This window comes from Manacus candei, unplaced genomic scaffold (genome assembly GCF_025592945.1).
Source record: "Manacus candei isolate 608988 ecotype Guabito, Panama unplaced genomic scaffold, ASM2559294v1 h1tg000009l, whole genome shotgun sequence".
Classification (NCBI taxonomy): domain Eukaryota; kingdom Metazoa; phylum Chordata; class Aves; order Passeriformes; family Pipridae; genus Manacus; species Manacus candei.
In genome coordinates this window covers 1,263,018-1,281,518 of record NW_026138057.1, presented here as the reverse complement: position 1 = coordinate 1,281,518, position 18,501 = coordinate 1,263,018, and the positions used below count along the sequence as shown (strand labels likewise).

Here is an 18,501-nt window from a genome sequence, read left to right as displayed (position 1 = left end):
AAACCTGCTCTATTAGTAGAGAACGAAGGGCTGAGACAATTAAGCAGAGAGTTTTTCTCCAGTTATACACTGCAAGTACCTGCCATGTAAAGTACTGTACAAACTGAACCTCCATGAAAGCACAGCCTTGCTTTCAATGCTGCCCCACAGCTCCTGATCTCTCCACTGCACACAGCCCTCCCCATCCATGCTGGGATTCTTCCATCTACTTTCATCCAGCCTCTCCATCCCACACATTCCTCCATGGCTGGATGTAAGTCCAGGGTTTAGCCACTCACTGGTGCTCACTGCCCACACAGACAGAATTTTAATACATTTAGTGAAACACTCAGCTGTGAGGTGAAGATGCACAGCTGGCAGAGGCCTTTGTACATTCCTCTGCATTCTGTGAAATGCTTTCCTGTTAATCTAGGGAACCTACCCTACTCTCAGGACAACTGTCTGCAATTAATTAGCTCGGGTCATTGGAGTTAACTGTTGTAAAACTGGTATTCAAACCCTCTCCTGCACATTTTAAGTACTCTTGTAGAAACACACCACTTTTTCATTGTATGCCAAAATCTATGTACAGCACAAAGGGGGTCCAATCTTGGTAACACATGACCCCCAAAACAGGACCCAACTCAAACAGTCCAACTCTGTTGAGAGGAAAACCAAGAAGGTTGGCAGTGGTGGCAGCAGTGGTGGGTTGGTCCTTCTTACTCTGGAATCCACTCTCATAAGCCTTTAATGTACTCTGGCTCTCCCCAAAATAGCCCTCAGATTGTGTTTTTGTTAGACTTGGAAGAAGTATTTTTGTGCTTCCATCTAGATTTTGAATCCAATTTGGTCTGCCTTCACAATATTGATAATGGTATTATATGTTTCTCTCTACTTGAAAATCCACCTTGTCTGAATTGAAAAATTAACAAGCATGAAAAGTAATGTGTATTATGATGGTGTTTCTTCAGGAAAAAAAACCCAAACAATTAATTTGGAACACCTGCAGCTCTGAAAAAAATAATCATCTACGTGTCATACCCCTAATTTTGGTAAAATGCATTGCTTTATTAAATTTGATGGAGTTCTGTCAATTTACTTCTGCTTACCTGGTTTAAATAAAGACAGTTTCTCAGATTTTCTCATGACCAAGTTACATTATGGACAATGCTGATTAACAATGAGTTAGTGAGCATTTCACCAGTGTAAACTAACAGAAAAGTGAAAATTTCATGTATAACCATGCAAAAGTAATTTTTAACTCCTCAGGGTTAGATTAGGGCACAATCCTGCAGCCTTCCTCAGAGTAGTGCAGTCACCTGCATACCAAGGGGTGCACATGCATAGCAAGTAAACATTTTAAAATACTTTGTACTTCTTAATTAGAACAGCAGAGGACAAATAGTCCTCTGTATACACATCTTACAGATGTTGATATACTAAAAACCAGGGATTCAATTTTGGATAAAATCTGTACTAATTTTAGATTTATCCCTTCTGAATGGCCTGAACTTTTACTATTAGGAAATTTCATACAAATTCAAATTTTTAACCTTTCTTCCAATCTTGAATTAATTGAGTAACCTTCTTTCCTCCTAAGTAGAGGAACTCTATTTTGTCAGTGGGTTTCATCCTCATTTACTCTGTAACTTGAACAACTAATTACAACCTCTGAACAGACTCAGCACCACATACTTTTCTAGCACTCTCTCTGAGTAAAGCACAGAGGAAAAACGAATTCTCAGGTTTCATTGCATTCATTTTCCAATTTGCTTGAAAGGACTTTCAGAGGCATTTATGTATTTCTGATTCAGGTAGATTCTATGTAGAGATTCACTCAGGGCAGTTGCCCATCCCTAACAGAAGCAGCTGTCTGTGTATTAGTGATTTAACAAGGACATAATTGGAAGCAGTTCCCATTGCAGCACTTATTTGAAAATACCCCCATCATATCTTTTTTTTTCCCCTTCTCCCACCTCCTGTTTGCTGATAACGTCTCCTCGCTTCCCTGCACGACATCTAGAGATGATTTACTCTGTAAGGGTTGGAATATGAAAAGCTGCAGAACTCCAAGTGATCTTATTTTTATTTTGTTCTTGTGGGAGATTAAATAATAAGAAAAATACAGAGGCTGAAGAAGAAGATTAAAAAAAAAAAAAAAAAAAAGGAAAAACCCAGGGTGAAACAGGCAAAATCACAAAGGACCAAACACACCACAGATTGGAGACTCAAATGTTCTTTGAGTCCTGGACTTCATCCAACTTTTGTATATATGTTGGCAGGCTTCACTACAGACTGTTTTTCAACTTTGTCTTTGTTTTACTTGCATCACTCCTTATGTCCAAATCACATATTCCTTTACAGATTACAAAAGAAAGAAAGAAAGAAAGAAAGAAACAATCACTGAATTATGGATAGGTAATGTTTCCTGCTCTCCATATTAAATCTAGATTTATTTTTTCCCTCCTCTAATCAATGGTAAGGCCTCAGCTTTTCTCTGAACAGAATTTCTCTGCACAGGATTTCTGCTGAGCAGAAACATATTGCTACTGTACATTATGTTTTTTCTCTTCCAAAAGACAGCCCAAGTCTAATGAAGTTGTGACCTGCGTGTAAGTTCATTTAACTCTTTCCAATGTTTTAATTAATTCCATTCCTGTTTCAAAATTACTTGACTTAAATTGGTTTAAGACTTCCAAACGTTCATATTTTTCAACTGCAGAAACATTGTTAAGTGACAAGAAAATTACCAGCCTGCCACAGGAGTAAAATCATTAAAGAGAGAAATGTGCTACTTGTCAAAACAAGAACAAAGCATATTGACCCCAGCTCAGAAGGGCTTGGTGAAAAGAGGAGAAACCACAGCTTGTCTTTCATGCTGGGATAGAAGACCCTGCTCAATTCCTACAGGAATGCATCAAGGATGTCAAAGGCAGCCTAGCAAAGAACTGAGGGAAAAGAAATTCTTCCAGTTTATACAGAAGACACCTGAAGTTGTGACAATATATGGAGACAAAAGATTAACATTTTATGAAAAAAATCCCATAAATATTAGGGGCTATCTTACTACTGGAATGAATTCATAGAAAAGCTAAGTATAGACCTAACCTGAATATCTAGGACATTATTAATGAAGAACTAAGCCTGTCATGAGTGATAAGAGTGTGAAACTGGGCAAGAAGATTAAGAATAACTCTCTAGCTTTACGTCTGGCTAATGCACAGAAAGCAAAATGACAATGTATTAGGGGACATGGTGTAGGATAAGGCAAAGCACAGAAAAGTACTAATTTTAATGTAAGCAAATATCAGATGACCAGCTGATCTGCAGAAACAAACTATCTAAAGCCAACAAGTCCTCTCAGAAGGAGCAAGGAAAACAACAAAACAAAAAACCCAAGTTATCAAGTCAACTCAGACTGATATTGCTAATATGAAAATATTTTGAGATATTTAAGAACAAATTAAGAGGAAAAATACTTATGTAAGGAAACAAAAGAAGAAACAAGCGACAAGGCTGCATAAAGTTATCAAGGAGAGATTTTTGAGAGGATAACCAGATATATTTTTCCCAGACAAGAGTGTGCTGAAGATCAGTGTCCTTTCTCATCCCATAATGAATCTTTCACCCTTCAAAAAAGGTTCAAATCCCATGTCTCTACATATATGACATATGCATTGCAGCCCTTCTCCCATGTTCCCTGTCTTTTCATACATCCTAAGGCATGAAGTGAATTCTTTCAAGCTTTGGTGAAATAGGTCATCTCCATCCACTCAGAGACTCACAAGTAACTCAGAATCAGCTTATCATGGTATGATGATTCATACACTATAATTGGAGATCATGTCTGCCCATTGCTCATTGAACTATTTGATATAGCTGTTGACTGAAAATTTTCCTGGTGAAAAAGATGATTACAACTCCTACAACAGATTCAGAAAGTGGTAGGGTGAACACGCAAACAAGTTTTAAGATGGAACTGGTACATTTATGAAAACATTTGGATGATATGGTTGCATGCTCTAGGAAGATAAAGAACTGTGTAATTTAGGAAGCTCTTCTGAGTTCTGTCTTCATGTGATCATCTCCAGAATTGACCCTCAGAGGTAGGTGAGGACATGTTTTACTTTTAAGAAGTTCAGCAGAACAGCTGCAGTTTTTCAACACTCAACAGACGTCACTTCTGATGAGTGCTCATTGCCAGTGTAAGACTCTACTTTGACAGAACAGTTGCTTCTTTTCCTATCTGAAACTCTTCCTATCTTCCTCTAAGCCTATACCAACAATAAAGAAATCAGACTATAGGAATGAAAATAAAATACCAATTTCAAGAACATGTATTTTCAGTATTCTTTTTGTTTCTTAACTGAATACTAACCACACACTGCTACCACACCACATTGTGTACTGCACATATTAAGCAATGAAGTGCTGTGAAAAGAGAATGGCTGATGATGCTTTTCATATTGCACGTGTTGCAAGGAGGAGGTATTTTAGTAACTCAAACCGTTACTTGCTTTCTCGTGCCTCTTGCAGCGCTGCCACAACATTCCTAGAGCAGCAGAACACTCCCATGCCTCCATCTCCCCAGCAGGCCAGCAATGGAATACCCAGCTTAAAACAAAGCATTTGCTTTGTGCAGAAACATTATGTTTTTCCAATTGTCCAAACACTTAATGATTGTGTGATTCTAATTTCAAGACTAATACTGGAAACACCATTAAGTTCATACTGGTTTCTACCTCTACTGTTTTGTAGCACTGACATTGTTAAGTCTCTTACAAGACTCAGTGAGTATCAGTGTTACATCCACAGTTTTGCTCTTTCAAAACAACACAGGAAGGAAATGTTTACATGGATGAAAAGGGGGTAGAAGACAATCCAAAAGAAATATTAGTTTTAACACTAACTGTGCAATTCACAGCAACCACTCTTCTTTCTTCCTACCAGCAGTACAGTAGCTAACACCATCCACACTGTACCTTACCTCAGAGCTGCTTGGGATTTCTGATCCTGCAGTTGAAATGGTTTCACTTAAGGGTCCATTGCATTCTTCCCCTAAGGAACATTGAAAGAGAGATTCACATCAATACATTCCTTATTTTAAAATATTACTGTCCCTGAAAATGACGTGGACCTTGAAGGCATCGAACTATGAACAAGGAAAAGGTGGAAAATAATCCTCAGTCAATCTCCAAGAACAGTTATTTAAAGGGGAAAAAACACTGCAAGACAATACACTCAGTCTGTCCTACCTTGGTGTAACTCTGCAGTCACAGAAACATATTTTTAACTGTGACAAACAAAAATCTGTTGCCATCATGTATCCTTCTTGTTTCAAATACCTGCTGGGTTGCTGTATAAGAGGGTCTGGCACCCAGAGCTTTGATGCCTTGGCTGTGAAAAGTCAATTATCTATGAGATTGCTTGCTAGACATTGAATTAGGGTGTGTTTTTTTGCTAAGGGGTTAATGATGCATAACCTCAAGATTACAGATGCCCAAATAATGGAGACATGACAACAGATCAAGAATAGTAATATGAACCTAACTAAGCTTCTTGTTGTTTAAAAAACAAAAACAACCCCAAAACAAGAAAAACCCAAACCAAAAGAAACTACCTTCATTTTAACAGCAGTGAACTCCAGCATGACTTTCCCACAAATACAGTCACTTCACCAAGGACACTGTTACTTAAATGTTAATGTTAGGGAGGAAAATCATATTCGGTACCTTCAGAACCCTAAACTGTATTGAGACATCAGCTGGTTTTGTGCTTCTGAACTTACTCTGTCATAGGTTTCCTCTGGGGAACAACTCTGAGCCATCAGCTATGGGCTCCTGCTCCAAGAAGTTTTGGTAAACAACCATCTCTCTGGTGATTAGACTGACACATCGGTCTCCTAAATCAGGCATCTCAATAACTTCCACCACCAATGGAAAAGGGTAAGCTGTTTTGAAAACAGCTCATCAAAATCTAGAGCAGGCATCTAATAATGGTGTCTCTTTCTTTCAAAAACAAGGCTTCATCTTACTCCTCTCTCCATCAAGGAAGTATTGCTGAGTACAGCTTAGACTGGACAGACTGAATAACTGGTCCGTCTTACACTGGACCACTGTCAAGACAACTACAATTAGATTATTCCTACCAGAAACCCAACTTTTTTTTTCTTTTTTTGTAACCTGCAAATATTTGATGCCAAAATTGTATCCAGGCAGGATATAAACTGGTTCTTTGAAAATAAATAATAAGTTACTTAAGTAGAGCTTGGGAGTATTTTGTTTCTTACAATTTTTTTTCTTTCTCTAAGTTCACTTACAGAAAATGGTCTCTAATTTATAAGCTTACATACAATATAATGAGAAACTGGGCAATGGTACATAATGGTATGTAAAATATAATGGACAAGTTTCTGAATGCCACGACATTTAAAGCTGTTGCATGCTATTCTGCTAAAGCAAACTGCACCTGCAAAATCTGTACTAATAGCTACAATCTGAACACTTGGGTTTTATTTATGCACTTGTAGAAAAGTGTCTCTGTGTGCAGATATGTGTGTGGAGACAAGTGTTAAGTCACCTCTAAAAAGTTAGTCTGAAAGTAAACAATGTGGGATCATTCTTTCTACCCAAACATATCCCAAATGCTACAGGGACTACGCTGTAAGACAGAACATCAAACACAGAAAAGCTCTGCAGCACAGAACTGAACTCAGTTCACCTCCCAACACAGCAAGAACGTCCAACATACGCAGGAGAAACAAATGTGACATTTTGTCACACAACCCTCCAGTCCCAGGCCACGAGCAGCCTGGGCACCTCGTCCCTGCAGCAGGAACATTCAATTTGCTGATGCTGCCGAGGGGACTTGAACTGATTCCACGGCCTATAACAGCCTTTGTATTTGGGGTTTTTTTCTGGATTTTTATCCTTTCTGTAGTTGTGAAAGTCTGACCTCAGGAAGCATTATAATTCAGAGTTCCACTTTTTAAATGCTTTCCCAATACTGTCGTTGATTACTTAGGCAACTTGTGCAAGGAAATTCTCTCTGACCCTGTATTAGAGAGGGGTCTGAGACAAACTGAAACTTGAAACCATGACACCGTTAAAAGCTTAACAAAAACCAATATTTATTACCAAGAGGTGGCCAACAAAACAAACAAACCCAAAAGGGAGGAAGGAGGAGAGAAATAAGCCCCCAGCATGACACCCTCCCCCCCCCAGTTACCCAGCTGTTGCCCATAAAGTTATCCTACCAACCTAGCATGCCTGTAATTACCCATAGCAGAAGCTGCACCCTCAGAGAGTCGGTAAGTTCACAGTCTGGCAGGCGTCCCCGCCAAAAGGCAACGTTGTCCTTGGTGTGAAGTTAACTCCCCCCAAGAAAGCACTGTCTGCTTTTTATACAATTAATTGAGTGGCCACCACCCCCCAGGTGTGGCCAGCACCACCCAGCCCGAGGCCCTCAGTCCCACCTCCCAGTTATGTCAGTGCATCTCCTCAGCGCACGCGGGAGAACTTGGGAAATCCCCTCACGCACGCGCAGAACGTTTTGGGGTCTTTCTTAATTGAGTCTGGGGCTGAGCCTTCCTCATCCTCCTCCTCAAACTCTCCTTCAAGTGACCTTGGAGGACAACTGGCCAATCACAGAATACCAATTAAAGCAGTTTATACAAGAAGCTCTCTTCAAGGACAACTTTCCCGTTTATCAGGGCTTCTTTTCCCATAACTTGGCAAGGAAAGAGCAAAGCTTTCACAGGTGGCAGGGCCAAACACAGACCAAAAGTATCAGCATAAATTCACCCTGGTACAGACCCACGTGAATAAACCTGAATAACCCTAGAGCAGCACAAAAGAAGGTAAAAAGAAAATGCAAAACATACATGAACTGAGAAGTACGACATACGTAATATGTTGCCTCCTTGAAAAAATACATGAACAGATTCCTGAACAAGAGCAGCACAAGCAATGCACGTCCAAGTCATGTAGGAAGGTGTAAAGGAGCCACATCCCAGAACCACAACAAGCACCAGGAATAGAAATGCCCAGTTAGTTCTTAACCAGGAGAGCTGCCCACAGATAGCCAACAATTGACTTACAAATCACACTGCAAAAGGCCTGGCCCATAGGGGATATCAAGGACTCATATTAACTGAAGTCTGATTTCCAAGAGGCTCCCAGCAGAAAACAAAAGGGACAGAGGACACAGACAAAAGGGAGGAAGGTGTAACATGGGTTAGTACAATACCTTCTGACTGTGATGGCTGGAACTTGGTGAGAATCGCAATGTCATCTTGAAAAGGAAAAAACACTTCAGTAAGAACCAGAAGTAAAATTCACTTTTAATATGAACCCATTTCATAATTCTCCTCTATCCTTTACAACAGCCACTATATCCAACAAAAGAATAAGCCCTGGACGCCAGAGACTATGAGCTAGACAGAAGGTATGGAGCAGGCTCCTCTTGGAACACCAACATTCACCTTTTTGTCCAGGCACCTTATTCAGCAACACAAAAAAGGATGGCTCTTTCCCTATCAGCAGCAGGTAGGACATAATAGTTTCTGCCAGCCAAGAAAATGCCTCTAAAATTCTTCACAAAATTACAAGTTCTTATCTAAAGATGGGAGTAAAACAATAACATTCCAGTAAAAATACTATATTTAAGGGTATGTCCTTGTTCCTCAACACTACATGCTTTTATGCACATAAACAGATTCTACAAATGTCTGCACGCTGAGAACAACAAACAAAGACAGTTAGTAAACCTAATTACAAAATGCTTTTGTACAAATTGCAGTCACCTCTTGAAGTTTATTTTGTTCAAAATTAACTCCAGACCAACTCTATGACCATCAAAACTCACTAAAACTGTTTCAGACATTTATGATTTTAGTGTTTGTTCAAACCACTGGCCTTCACGGGCATGTCCATGTCCTAGCTGAAAGAAATGCCTCTTTCCCAATGTAACTGTTGCCTTCCACAGCCTTACAGTTCTTCACTCAGCTATTTGCAACTTCCTAAAGACGTGTGCCTTGGGAGTTTGGACGTTACTGGAAATAAGCAAGCTTCACATGGCCTGTAATTCTGCAGTATTAACATATGCTGTCCCAAACTACACCCAGCCACAGGGCAAACCTACTTAGAAACTTCTGGCGTGCCACCCCTAAGAATTACAGACCATTTCCACTTCAATTACAGACCTGAACGAGCAGAACAACAGTAATTCAAAACAGAAATCAACATTCAGCACTGAAGACTGAAGAATATAATCAAGACTGATTTCACCTCTTAAAACATAAGGAGTTTACCCACAAAAAAAAGGTACTTTTATCAGTGCAATCTCACGATTTCTGCAACAAGCATGAAAAATGGCTTTTTGTGCAATGAAATGATTAGTCATTCTACAGTAGTTTAAATTTGGTTTTCTACAGGGCAAAACTGATAATTTAGGAAAAGACAAAAGTGCATGTGTTCAATGCTGTTGCAAAAAAAGGAACAATGCCATTGTAAAACAATGCCTCCCATAGCCCCCTATTTTTCTGATAGCTGCAGCAAGGTGAGGGGCACCAAAAAATGAGCTGCACATTCTGCAGGAGAAATGCAGCCTGTCACAGGCCACGTCCTGGGCACAACAGTGGTGCCTGAACTAGGCAAGCAAAAGGCCCCAGACCATGGGACTTCTCACACAACCTTTAGTGCACTTTTTGAGCAGTGGTTTCAGCTTCTAGGACTCTGGCAGATAGAGCACAAACACTCTGGAGGACACTACAGGCCAGGTTCTGGTCTCCAAAACACCAAGGAGAAGTCTACCCTGCTATGGGAAGAAGAGATTTTAGCAATACAGGCGTGGTTGGACTGTGCTGCTTGTCCTTGAAAGCCAATGAAAAAGTCCTTTTTAATTACTAGGACAGTCTGACCACATCTGACCACAGATGCTGTAGCCCCTTTAACTGTACCTAATCAGCAATCTCTCTGGAAGATGACAATCCTTGTTACTTCAGCATCCCTCAGTAAGGTCTGCTGGGTGATCTCAAATTAAAAAGCTTGGCTGATGCTGCTGCACTGGAGGTACAGCTGGGCCCACTGCAGCTGGTGTGTAGATACTGCAGCATGGCACAGCTCAGACTGGGCCTCAGGAAAAAAGAGCAAGGGAAGGCTCTTAAGTTTTCCTTTCCTCCAACTTCTATCACCCTGATTCATGTGCACCAAGCAGAGCTCTCGACAGATGTGCTCCTACCAGTAAAGACGTTTACGGATTAGATGCGTCTAAAACCAAGTGGCAGCTGAATAGATATTTTTAAGGATCAAAATTTTCCTTTTGCTACTAAAACTAGAAAATCATCTGCATTTGCACACATAAGACCTCTGATAGAGGTCTTACTCTAAAGGCAAAGTCAGAGACAGGATTCTCAGGCAGGCACTCATAAACTGCATTGTTCAGCAGCAGTAAGACACTATTACAGATGTCCTGCTCCTACTTTCAGTACTGTTTCCAAAATACTGCTTTCATTTATTTCCACTATTTTTCTTAGCCACAGTAACAGCATCCTTTTCAGCCAACAAAACCAAGGAGGTCAAAAGAGTTCTCAGAGCTTTGACACTGTTCTGCACATGTCTGACACCTGTGGCATATTAGTTTACAAGCAAACATATCCCTAGAGCAAAATGTTGACAGTCCAGGTAAAATGAAAAACAAACAGATAAACCAACCAAAACCCTAACAAATCCTGAAACTTACATTGCAGCTGTTATGAGGTAGCTACTCTGTACCATGAAGAAAATTCCCAATACTCATCCTTAACAAGCAATGAAAAATAATTTTATTCCTAGATGTCTTGAATGTTTATTCAGATGTCACCATCTGAATAAACCCCTGCCATTATTCAATCACCTGGCCTGGCTGACAGAAAGGAAAAATCAATTTAAAACATGCTTATTTATCACTAAGTCAATGTGCTATTTATAGTACTGTGTCCTTTGCTCCCAAACAATCACCATGGGATTACTGCTGCAGTGGGATCTACTCCATCTCATTTCCATCTTTGATAAGGGTCTGATTCAGCATTGCATCACTAATAAAAACATGTACTGAACAAAGACTTCTCCAGAAAAAGGTCACTCATTCCAAGCAAGCACCATAATCAGTACTGCCAAGTGCTTCCATATCTACAAAAAACACCTTCAAAATGACTTATTAACTAAACTTATGCTGCATAGTGATCATATCCTCCCAGAGCTGGATGGCTGAGCTGCCATGGGGAACTGGAGACCCACCTTGCTGGCTCCTGAGCAAGGAAAATAGGGTTTTACTTCACATGGTATTGCCTGAAGAGTAATAACTTCACTGATGAGCCAGAAGTTCCATGTAAAAATGATGTCTGAAGTGGTGGTTTATGCACATGCAGAAATGCTACTAAAAAGTCAAAACTATTTCTTGACAATGAAAACATTCTCAGTGAATCCAAGAAAGTTTACTGCGAACATTTTAAAAGAATTTTATTAGTCCCTTAAAAAAAAAAAGAAGATTGCATTCAAGCATAGGCTGCATCATGGACATATAAATTTTCTGTATGTGCTTTATTATTAAACAAGCACTTTCCAGAAAACAGGCATTTATCAATGCATCAGAAGAAAAAGAAAAAGAAGTCTTTTATACAGGGGAAATCTGTTCCTATCAATAAGAAAATCTCATTTAGCACTTGGAAAAGACACGAAGTCTTAGTCCTAGTCTCCAGTATAGTAATTGGGTATTTTAAATCAGAACTCCACGTTTACCCTCGGCTGCTTCTCTTTTAAAGGACCACAATAAACCACCTCCCCTTCTGATTGAAAGGCAGCAGGATAACAAAAAAGGGAAAAAAAAAAAAAAAGAAGTTGAGTAAAGCTGGTTTTAGCAAAAAAAGCACAAGCACAGTGTTGTAACACAGATCTTAAACTGGCATTTACTGCAGCTAAGGCAACAACCATTACCATATTTTATGCACCAGCATAGAAAAGACTTAAAGCACCCAGACCTTTAAGGTCATTCTGCAGAATGACACATGTAAACTGATTAACAGGTTCAAATGCAGTTAATAAAAGAAAGCCCAGACTAGAGATAGCTGGATAAAGCCAGGTATTTTTAAACTCTGCAGCATTTATATGCATGCAAGTAAGGGGGACTAGGATGACAAACAAACCTCAGCAGAGCAGGGTGGTAAAACACCAGACAGTATTCCTCAGCTTCATGTTATCCAGACATTTAGCTTCAGATGGCCAATTTAATCTCCAAATTTTTGTTCCTTCTGGTCCTTATGCTCTACCTCATTCAATACTTCTGATTATGCTTCTAATGAAATGCATCATTGAGAATTTTGCTAGTATATCCACCGTGTATCTCATTTTCTCACAATAAACAACATAAAAATACACCAGCATAGGAAGACCCTTTATAAACAAATGCAAGAATTGGAAGAATTAGTGTTTTTGTCCAAATTACTTTAAAGACAATGGAGTAACTCTGGAATTCCTAAACTGATCCCAGAGAGGAACAGTTCCTATCAGTCAAGAAAATGAGCAGGGCAATGGACCAGGGCTTCCATCACTTGGAGTTTTTTATGTGAGCACCAGTCAATTAACAGAACTGAAGTAGGTAAAGGCATCCAACCACCAGTGGCCTCAAACCCACATCTGCTAGCTATTACTTGTTAGCATGGTATATTCTAGCATACTATAAATTGCAGAAACACAGGCTTTCTGATTTCCTACCCAACAGTTAGGAAAACTTTGAATAACAAACCACAGGACCCTCTCTAATTTAGGGCTAGTGCAGAAAATGAAAGGCCAACCATGTGCATCACAAGCCCTGCCCACATGGCTTGCTGGGGTTCTGCTACTTTGCCAAAGGCCTTAAATTTCATATTTACCCTTGGGAGCTGGGTAAAGAAGAGAATCACTTGGGATTTCCAGTTATAAGACTGTACTTCACAAAAAGATATACTCGCTTCCTAAAAAAACGTGTTTGGAACTTCACTACCTCATTGAGAATGGAGACAAGAACACCACAGCTTTAACAGCCACAGGTTTCAATGAATAACACAAATCTCTATAGTGTAATCCAAGTAGCCAAGTCCCAGACTAGAATCAGCTCCTCCCAAACACAACGTTTAATGTTACACAAAATGTACTAATTGTTCCAGCAAATACACAATGTTACATGGTGTGCCATCACACAATGTTTAACCTATAAATAATTCCTGACATGCTATTCAGCTTTGGTACACAGCAAACACCTCAAAATCCTTCCACAATTATGTTATAATTGCAAGAACTATCCCTAGATCTTCCTTGCCCTCCGTGCATTTACACACACACGCTTGTGAAAAGCTATCACCAAATATAATGAAATAACTGCTAGATAACAAAACACAACCCAGTAATCACACTGCTCTTTGCTTCCATCCCCAGATCACAATAATAAACCTGTGGAAAAGTTCACTGCATTATTACCCTGCCTGTTAACATCTGACCACATTTTTACATCACCTTCCTAATTACACGTTTATGTCGGATGACTGTAAATCTCCTCCACCTGCACATGCAACTCATTAGTTTACAAATACTAAACATGAAGACAACGGTACTGGGTTTAATGGGTTGGCTGTTTGAGATTTTTTTTTTTTTTTACAAATTATCTGCCAACAGTTCTCAGCATAATTTTAAAAGCACCTTTTCAGTAGTGCCCTGATATCTTATCCTAGTGATTGCTTTTATCACAGTAATTATTAAGCCTTTGTACATAGAGGTTAAAGTGCACATCCTTTTTTATAGTAGTTATTTTTATTTGTGTAGGGAACGCCTCAGAGTAGCACAGTACACCAGGCAGTACCTTAATTGCAAACTGATGGAGAGGGAAACATTGAGAGAACATCACTTTGCCTTACACCAGAAGGGATTTTGGTGGCTTTCTTGGCATTCATTTGGCATTCACAGCCCAGAACGTCTGGCCCCAGGTGGAACCAAGCATTCCTCCAGGAACTGTTATGAGGGAGAGACAGGTACAGATGATTTTTCTCTTTTTTTCTGAGCAAGAAGTTGAAGTTGTGGACCCCTTATTACATAGAGGCTAAAACACTTTCACCTGTGATGGCAGGACTATCACTCAGTTCTGCACCCAAGGGATCTGAGAGGTCTTTTCCAACCTTAATGATTCTATGAATCCAGCTGTATTTCCCAGCTTCCCAAAGTGTGGCCTAAACAACCCAATTGCTACTGGGTTTAGATGGCATGTGGGGGACTTAATCCCTCCTTTGCTGCTCACCAGGCTACAGGGAGTGAGTTTAAGCTCATATGCAGGGTTCTCACCTAAAATAAGTGTTTTCCAAGAGCAATTTTTCTTTTTTTTTCTTTTTAAACTAACATAACCTTTGGAGAAAAGTCCATACTTAACAGCTGCAGTGGAATGGGCTTGATATTCTCATTTCCTCATTAAAAGCACCATACAATGATGTGATGTAAGCTGTTGGGATCAGTTCCCAAAAGCAAGTCTTCCTACTACAGACAGGAGTTTTCTGCTACAAGGAGGTTTACCTTCCAATAACCAACCTGTATTTACGCTGTGCCCCCACAGTGACTCACAGCAGCCAGCAAAGAAATTCCACTCAGAAACTACACATTGGTTGGTCTAAGAGTATTTTATCCCCTGCCTTTTATATTCTGAACTATGTATAAATTTCTTGGAGCTTTTATTTCCTTACCTAGGAATAATCTTTCCAACAGCCTTCCCATTAACAAACCCCTTGGTTTAGCCCTGTGGGAACACGATATCCCGTTCAGCGTTTCCACAAATAGATCAGAAATTACTCCATACATTGCGCCAGTAATTAGAGACAGATGTAGTTTAGAACACAGGCCTGTATTTTATGTTATTAGTATGAATCATAATAATTCTGATCAAATAAGTGAAGTATCATCAGCTGTTAAATGACAGCAGTATTTGGCCCTGAATGTTGAGGCATTACAAGATGCCAAGACACTGGCACAAGCGCTGTTTGCAAGTCATACCATAGGCTTTTCCTGATGTTTTTCCACCTTTCTCAGAGGAAACACAAGCAAGATGACAACCAAACTAAGTGAGCATTTGAATTTATATGGCTTAGAGTGTTTCAAGTTCAAACCAGACTCCTGGAAGTTTCTGAAGAGGAGCCATGTGTATAAAGGCAGCATATTTCAAATCATGGCATGGAGCCAACTGCAAGTTTCCAGAAGATCCACAGTCTTGGGATATATCCCACAACACAGTTACTGTAGCATTAAAGTGCTGGGGGAAAAAAAAAAAACACTGAAAGGCAACAAAGACATAAATATTCCTAGCAATATAGTGTGGTCTTCTTCCTCTGATATTTACATTCCAATTTCACAAGTTCAGTTTTCTTGGAGTTTAATATTCGAGGTAAATGACACACATCTTCTAACAGAATGCAAAATCACACACACAGAAGTGGAAGTTGTTACCTCACGCAGATTTAATTCAGCAGGAAGCCAGAAAACTTCCTTCCAGGTAGGATTTGTGGCACACAGGCTCTGAACACAGACTCTGCAAGTTAAACTGTGTACCAGCAGCAGAAAGTTTTTCATCCCCACAACCTGTCTACCAGCATTCAAGTTTAATGAAAAGCAGTAGTAAACCAGAATGAAATACACACACACTATCCAAATACAAACATGGAAAGGAAAATAAGTAGCAGATGTCTTCTCTTCTGCCTTATTCCTACTGACTCACATGGGCCCTCTTATGCACATTAGACATGTACAGCCTTAGGAGGCTTTTCCTTAAAGGCACAAAACAGATGTTTAGATCTACAAGAAGTTCTGCTGGCAGTACATGCATACTGTTAAGTTTTCTGAGACATAATTTAAGGAAGATTTTATTTTTTTTAACCTTGAGAGATTTTTGGGCAACAAATTTACATAAACTTTAAAAAGACTACTCATATTCAATTTGTTTCTGTTTTAGAAAAGTGGTTAGTTAAAAAAAAATTAATTGAACTGTTACAAGATTTTGTCTGGACTGTTATGTGCTACTGTATGGTAAATCCTCCTTAACCATCCTTGTTCACTGAAACTCCTCAAATCTCCTTATATTCAATATTCATGACTAGAAAAAACCCACAAGGCACTCACGGGAAAACTGAATACTGTGTTTACAAACCTGACTTCACAGAGTCATTCCCTAAATGGGAATATTTTGTGTGCTCTGTAAATATTTTTTAGTCTCAAGCCACTTCAGAAGAACAACCCCTGGTTAGAGCAGTTCAGTTCTAGCACTTTTCACTGCTCACAGGCAGCGGGATGGGCAGTGACTCAGGCCTCCCCACATCCCCTTTGGAATAGCATTGCTGGCCAAGAGGCTGTAACACCCATCTGCTCCAGTTCCTAAGAAGCCTGCCAGCTCCACCAGGCTTTCCCAGAGAGGGCCAGCCTTCGTCTGACACTTGCTGTGGACGCCTGCCTCCCCGCAGCTGGGCACCGCTCCTTGCTGGCACTGCTAAGAGCTTCTTCTGGGTAATTTTCACAGTCAGTGCCTGCCATCGTATCTCTCTGAAACAAGACTGTCAAATACTTAGAAAAATCACGATCTGACACTAGTGCTGGGGGGGCATTAACATATATTATGGCATTATACGTTATGCTAAAACAGACAGCATAACTGAGCTTTGAGGAAGAACACATGACCCAAGAAGCCAACACTCGAGTTCCTTCCTGCTTTAAGATCTTCACTTCTAGGACTGATGGCAAAGCATTATTCCCCAAAAAAGAAATTTTTCCCAGGTCAGCATTTTTATTTTGTTTTTAAATAACCACAGTCCCATGCTGAAAGCATCAACATGCTCTCTTACATCTCACTGTTGATTCACGTTGCCAGGTGAGGTGCTGATAAATACGCACTTGCGTCATGTTATTTTACAAAATCATTAATATGACCACATTTATTATAAGTAATGACATACCATGCCGACATGAAGTGGAAACTGTAACCTGGCTATTGCAGAAGAAGTCAGGCCGTGACACAAACCCCAGTGCCCAGCTGCCACTGCTGCAGGGGCCTCACCCAAAGCTGAGGGGCACCAGCACATCTGGGATGGGGTGGCAGGGCAGAGGGGCTGCTCCCACCTCTCCCACCTTCCAAGAGAGGGGTGACTCAGCCTGCTCTGAACCTTCCTGTAATGGCAACCTCAGCTCCTGGGAGCCGGCACCTCATCCCAGCTGGTGCCTCCGGGGAGGATAAAAGTTTGCCGTCAGGCAGAGGGACTTGTGCATTTGCAGCTTGCTTTAGGATGAAAATCAAGGGGGTTCTCATCTGGGGAGGATGATGATGTAAGAACCTTTGCTTTCAAGGCTTACCTGGGGTTTATAAAGATCTAATCATACTTTGATCAGGCTCATGGAAAAGTGGCTCTGCTGCGCTCAGTGGAAGCCGGAGGATCAAAACCCGAGGCAGGAGGGGCCAGGAATCCCCCGGGACCAGCCCCACCTCACAGACGCCGGCCTGCAGGCCCCGGGGAGGAACCAGAGCGCCCCAAATCCCCCACGCCCCGCTCGGCCCCGCCGCCTCCCACCCGCGACGGCTCCGCGGCCCCGAGTCACCCGCGGGCAGGAAGCTCAGCCCTGCCCTGCCCTGCCCTGCCCTGCCCGGGGGGCAGAGGAGGGACCGAGCAGCGACCCCCTCGCTCCCCGCGCTCACCGTCCGCCGACAGCGACATCTCGATGAGGGTCTCATTGCCTCTCTTGCCCAAGCGGTTCATGGTGGCCGCCTTTCCTGCCCTCGCCGGGAGCGGCCGAGGAGCGGAGGGGGTGACTCAGGCCGGGCCGCTCAATACATGCGCACTGCCCGGGGGCGGAGCGGGGCCGGGCGGGAGCGGGGGAGCAGCCCCGGCCGGCGGCTCCTGAGGGGCCGGGCCTCGCAGGAGGGTCGGAAAGACCGGGGAGGTGCTGGCCCCGCACGGAACAAACCCCCAAAAATCAGACCGTGTGCCTGAGAGTGGTGTTTATATACGTGGTGTGGGCTCGGCTCCTGTCCCTTCCCAGCGTCTGGTGCGCCCCCCGCCAGGAGCAGAACAGGCGCGCTGTGCTCGTCACTGTCTAAAGCATCCCTCTGTTATCAACGGCGTTATCATCACAGAGGCAAAACACAGCCCCGTAAAAGCTACCAGGAAGAAATTTAACCCTTGAGGCTCCGTTGACAGCTGCTCCTGCAGCTGTACTTCATAGAATCATAGAATCAGCCGGGTTGGAAGGGACCCCTGAGATCAAGTCCAGCCCTTGATCCAACCCCGCCGTGGTTCCCAGCCCATGGCACTGATGCCACATCCAGTCTCATCTTAAAAACCTCCAGGGAAGGAGAATCCACCCCTTCCCTGGGCAGCTCATTCCAATGCCTGATTACCCTCTCTGTAAAGAATTTCTTCCTAATATGTAACCTAACCTCCCCTGGCACAGCTTAAGACCTTGACCTCTTGTCTTACTGATCGCTGCCTGGGAG

General features: G+C 41.5%; 1 protein-coding gene across 7 annotated transcripts in view; it reads right to left on the bottom strand.

Annotated features, from left to right (window-relative positions):
- The window catches only part of ANO5 (anoctamin 5), a 54,964-nt gene extending 37,108 nt beyond the window's left edge, over positions 1-17,856 (bottom strand). For 3 of the 7 annotated variants that reach the window (XM_051777266.1, XM_051777267.1, XM_051777268.1), the window contains exons 1-3: positions 17,704-17,856; positions 8,227-8,271; positions 4,967-5,037 (exon numbers count right to left, since the gene is read on the bottom strand). In XM_051777266.1, the coding sequence (XP_051633226.1) occupies positions 4,967-5,037; positions 8,227-8,271; positions 17,704-17,764 (177 nt within the window). In that variant the 5' untranslated portion in view covers positions 17,765-17,856. The remainder of the gene's footprint in view (positions 1-4,966; positions 5,038-8,226; positions 8,272-17,703) is intronic. The other 4 variants (XM_051777270.1, XM_051777273.1, XM_051777271.1 and 1 more) reach the window with 3 other exon arrangements.
- Positions 17,857-18,501: the final 645 nt, after the last annotated feature.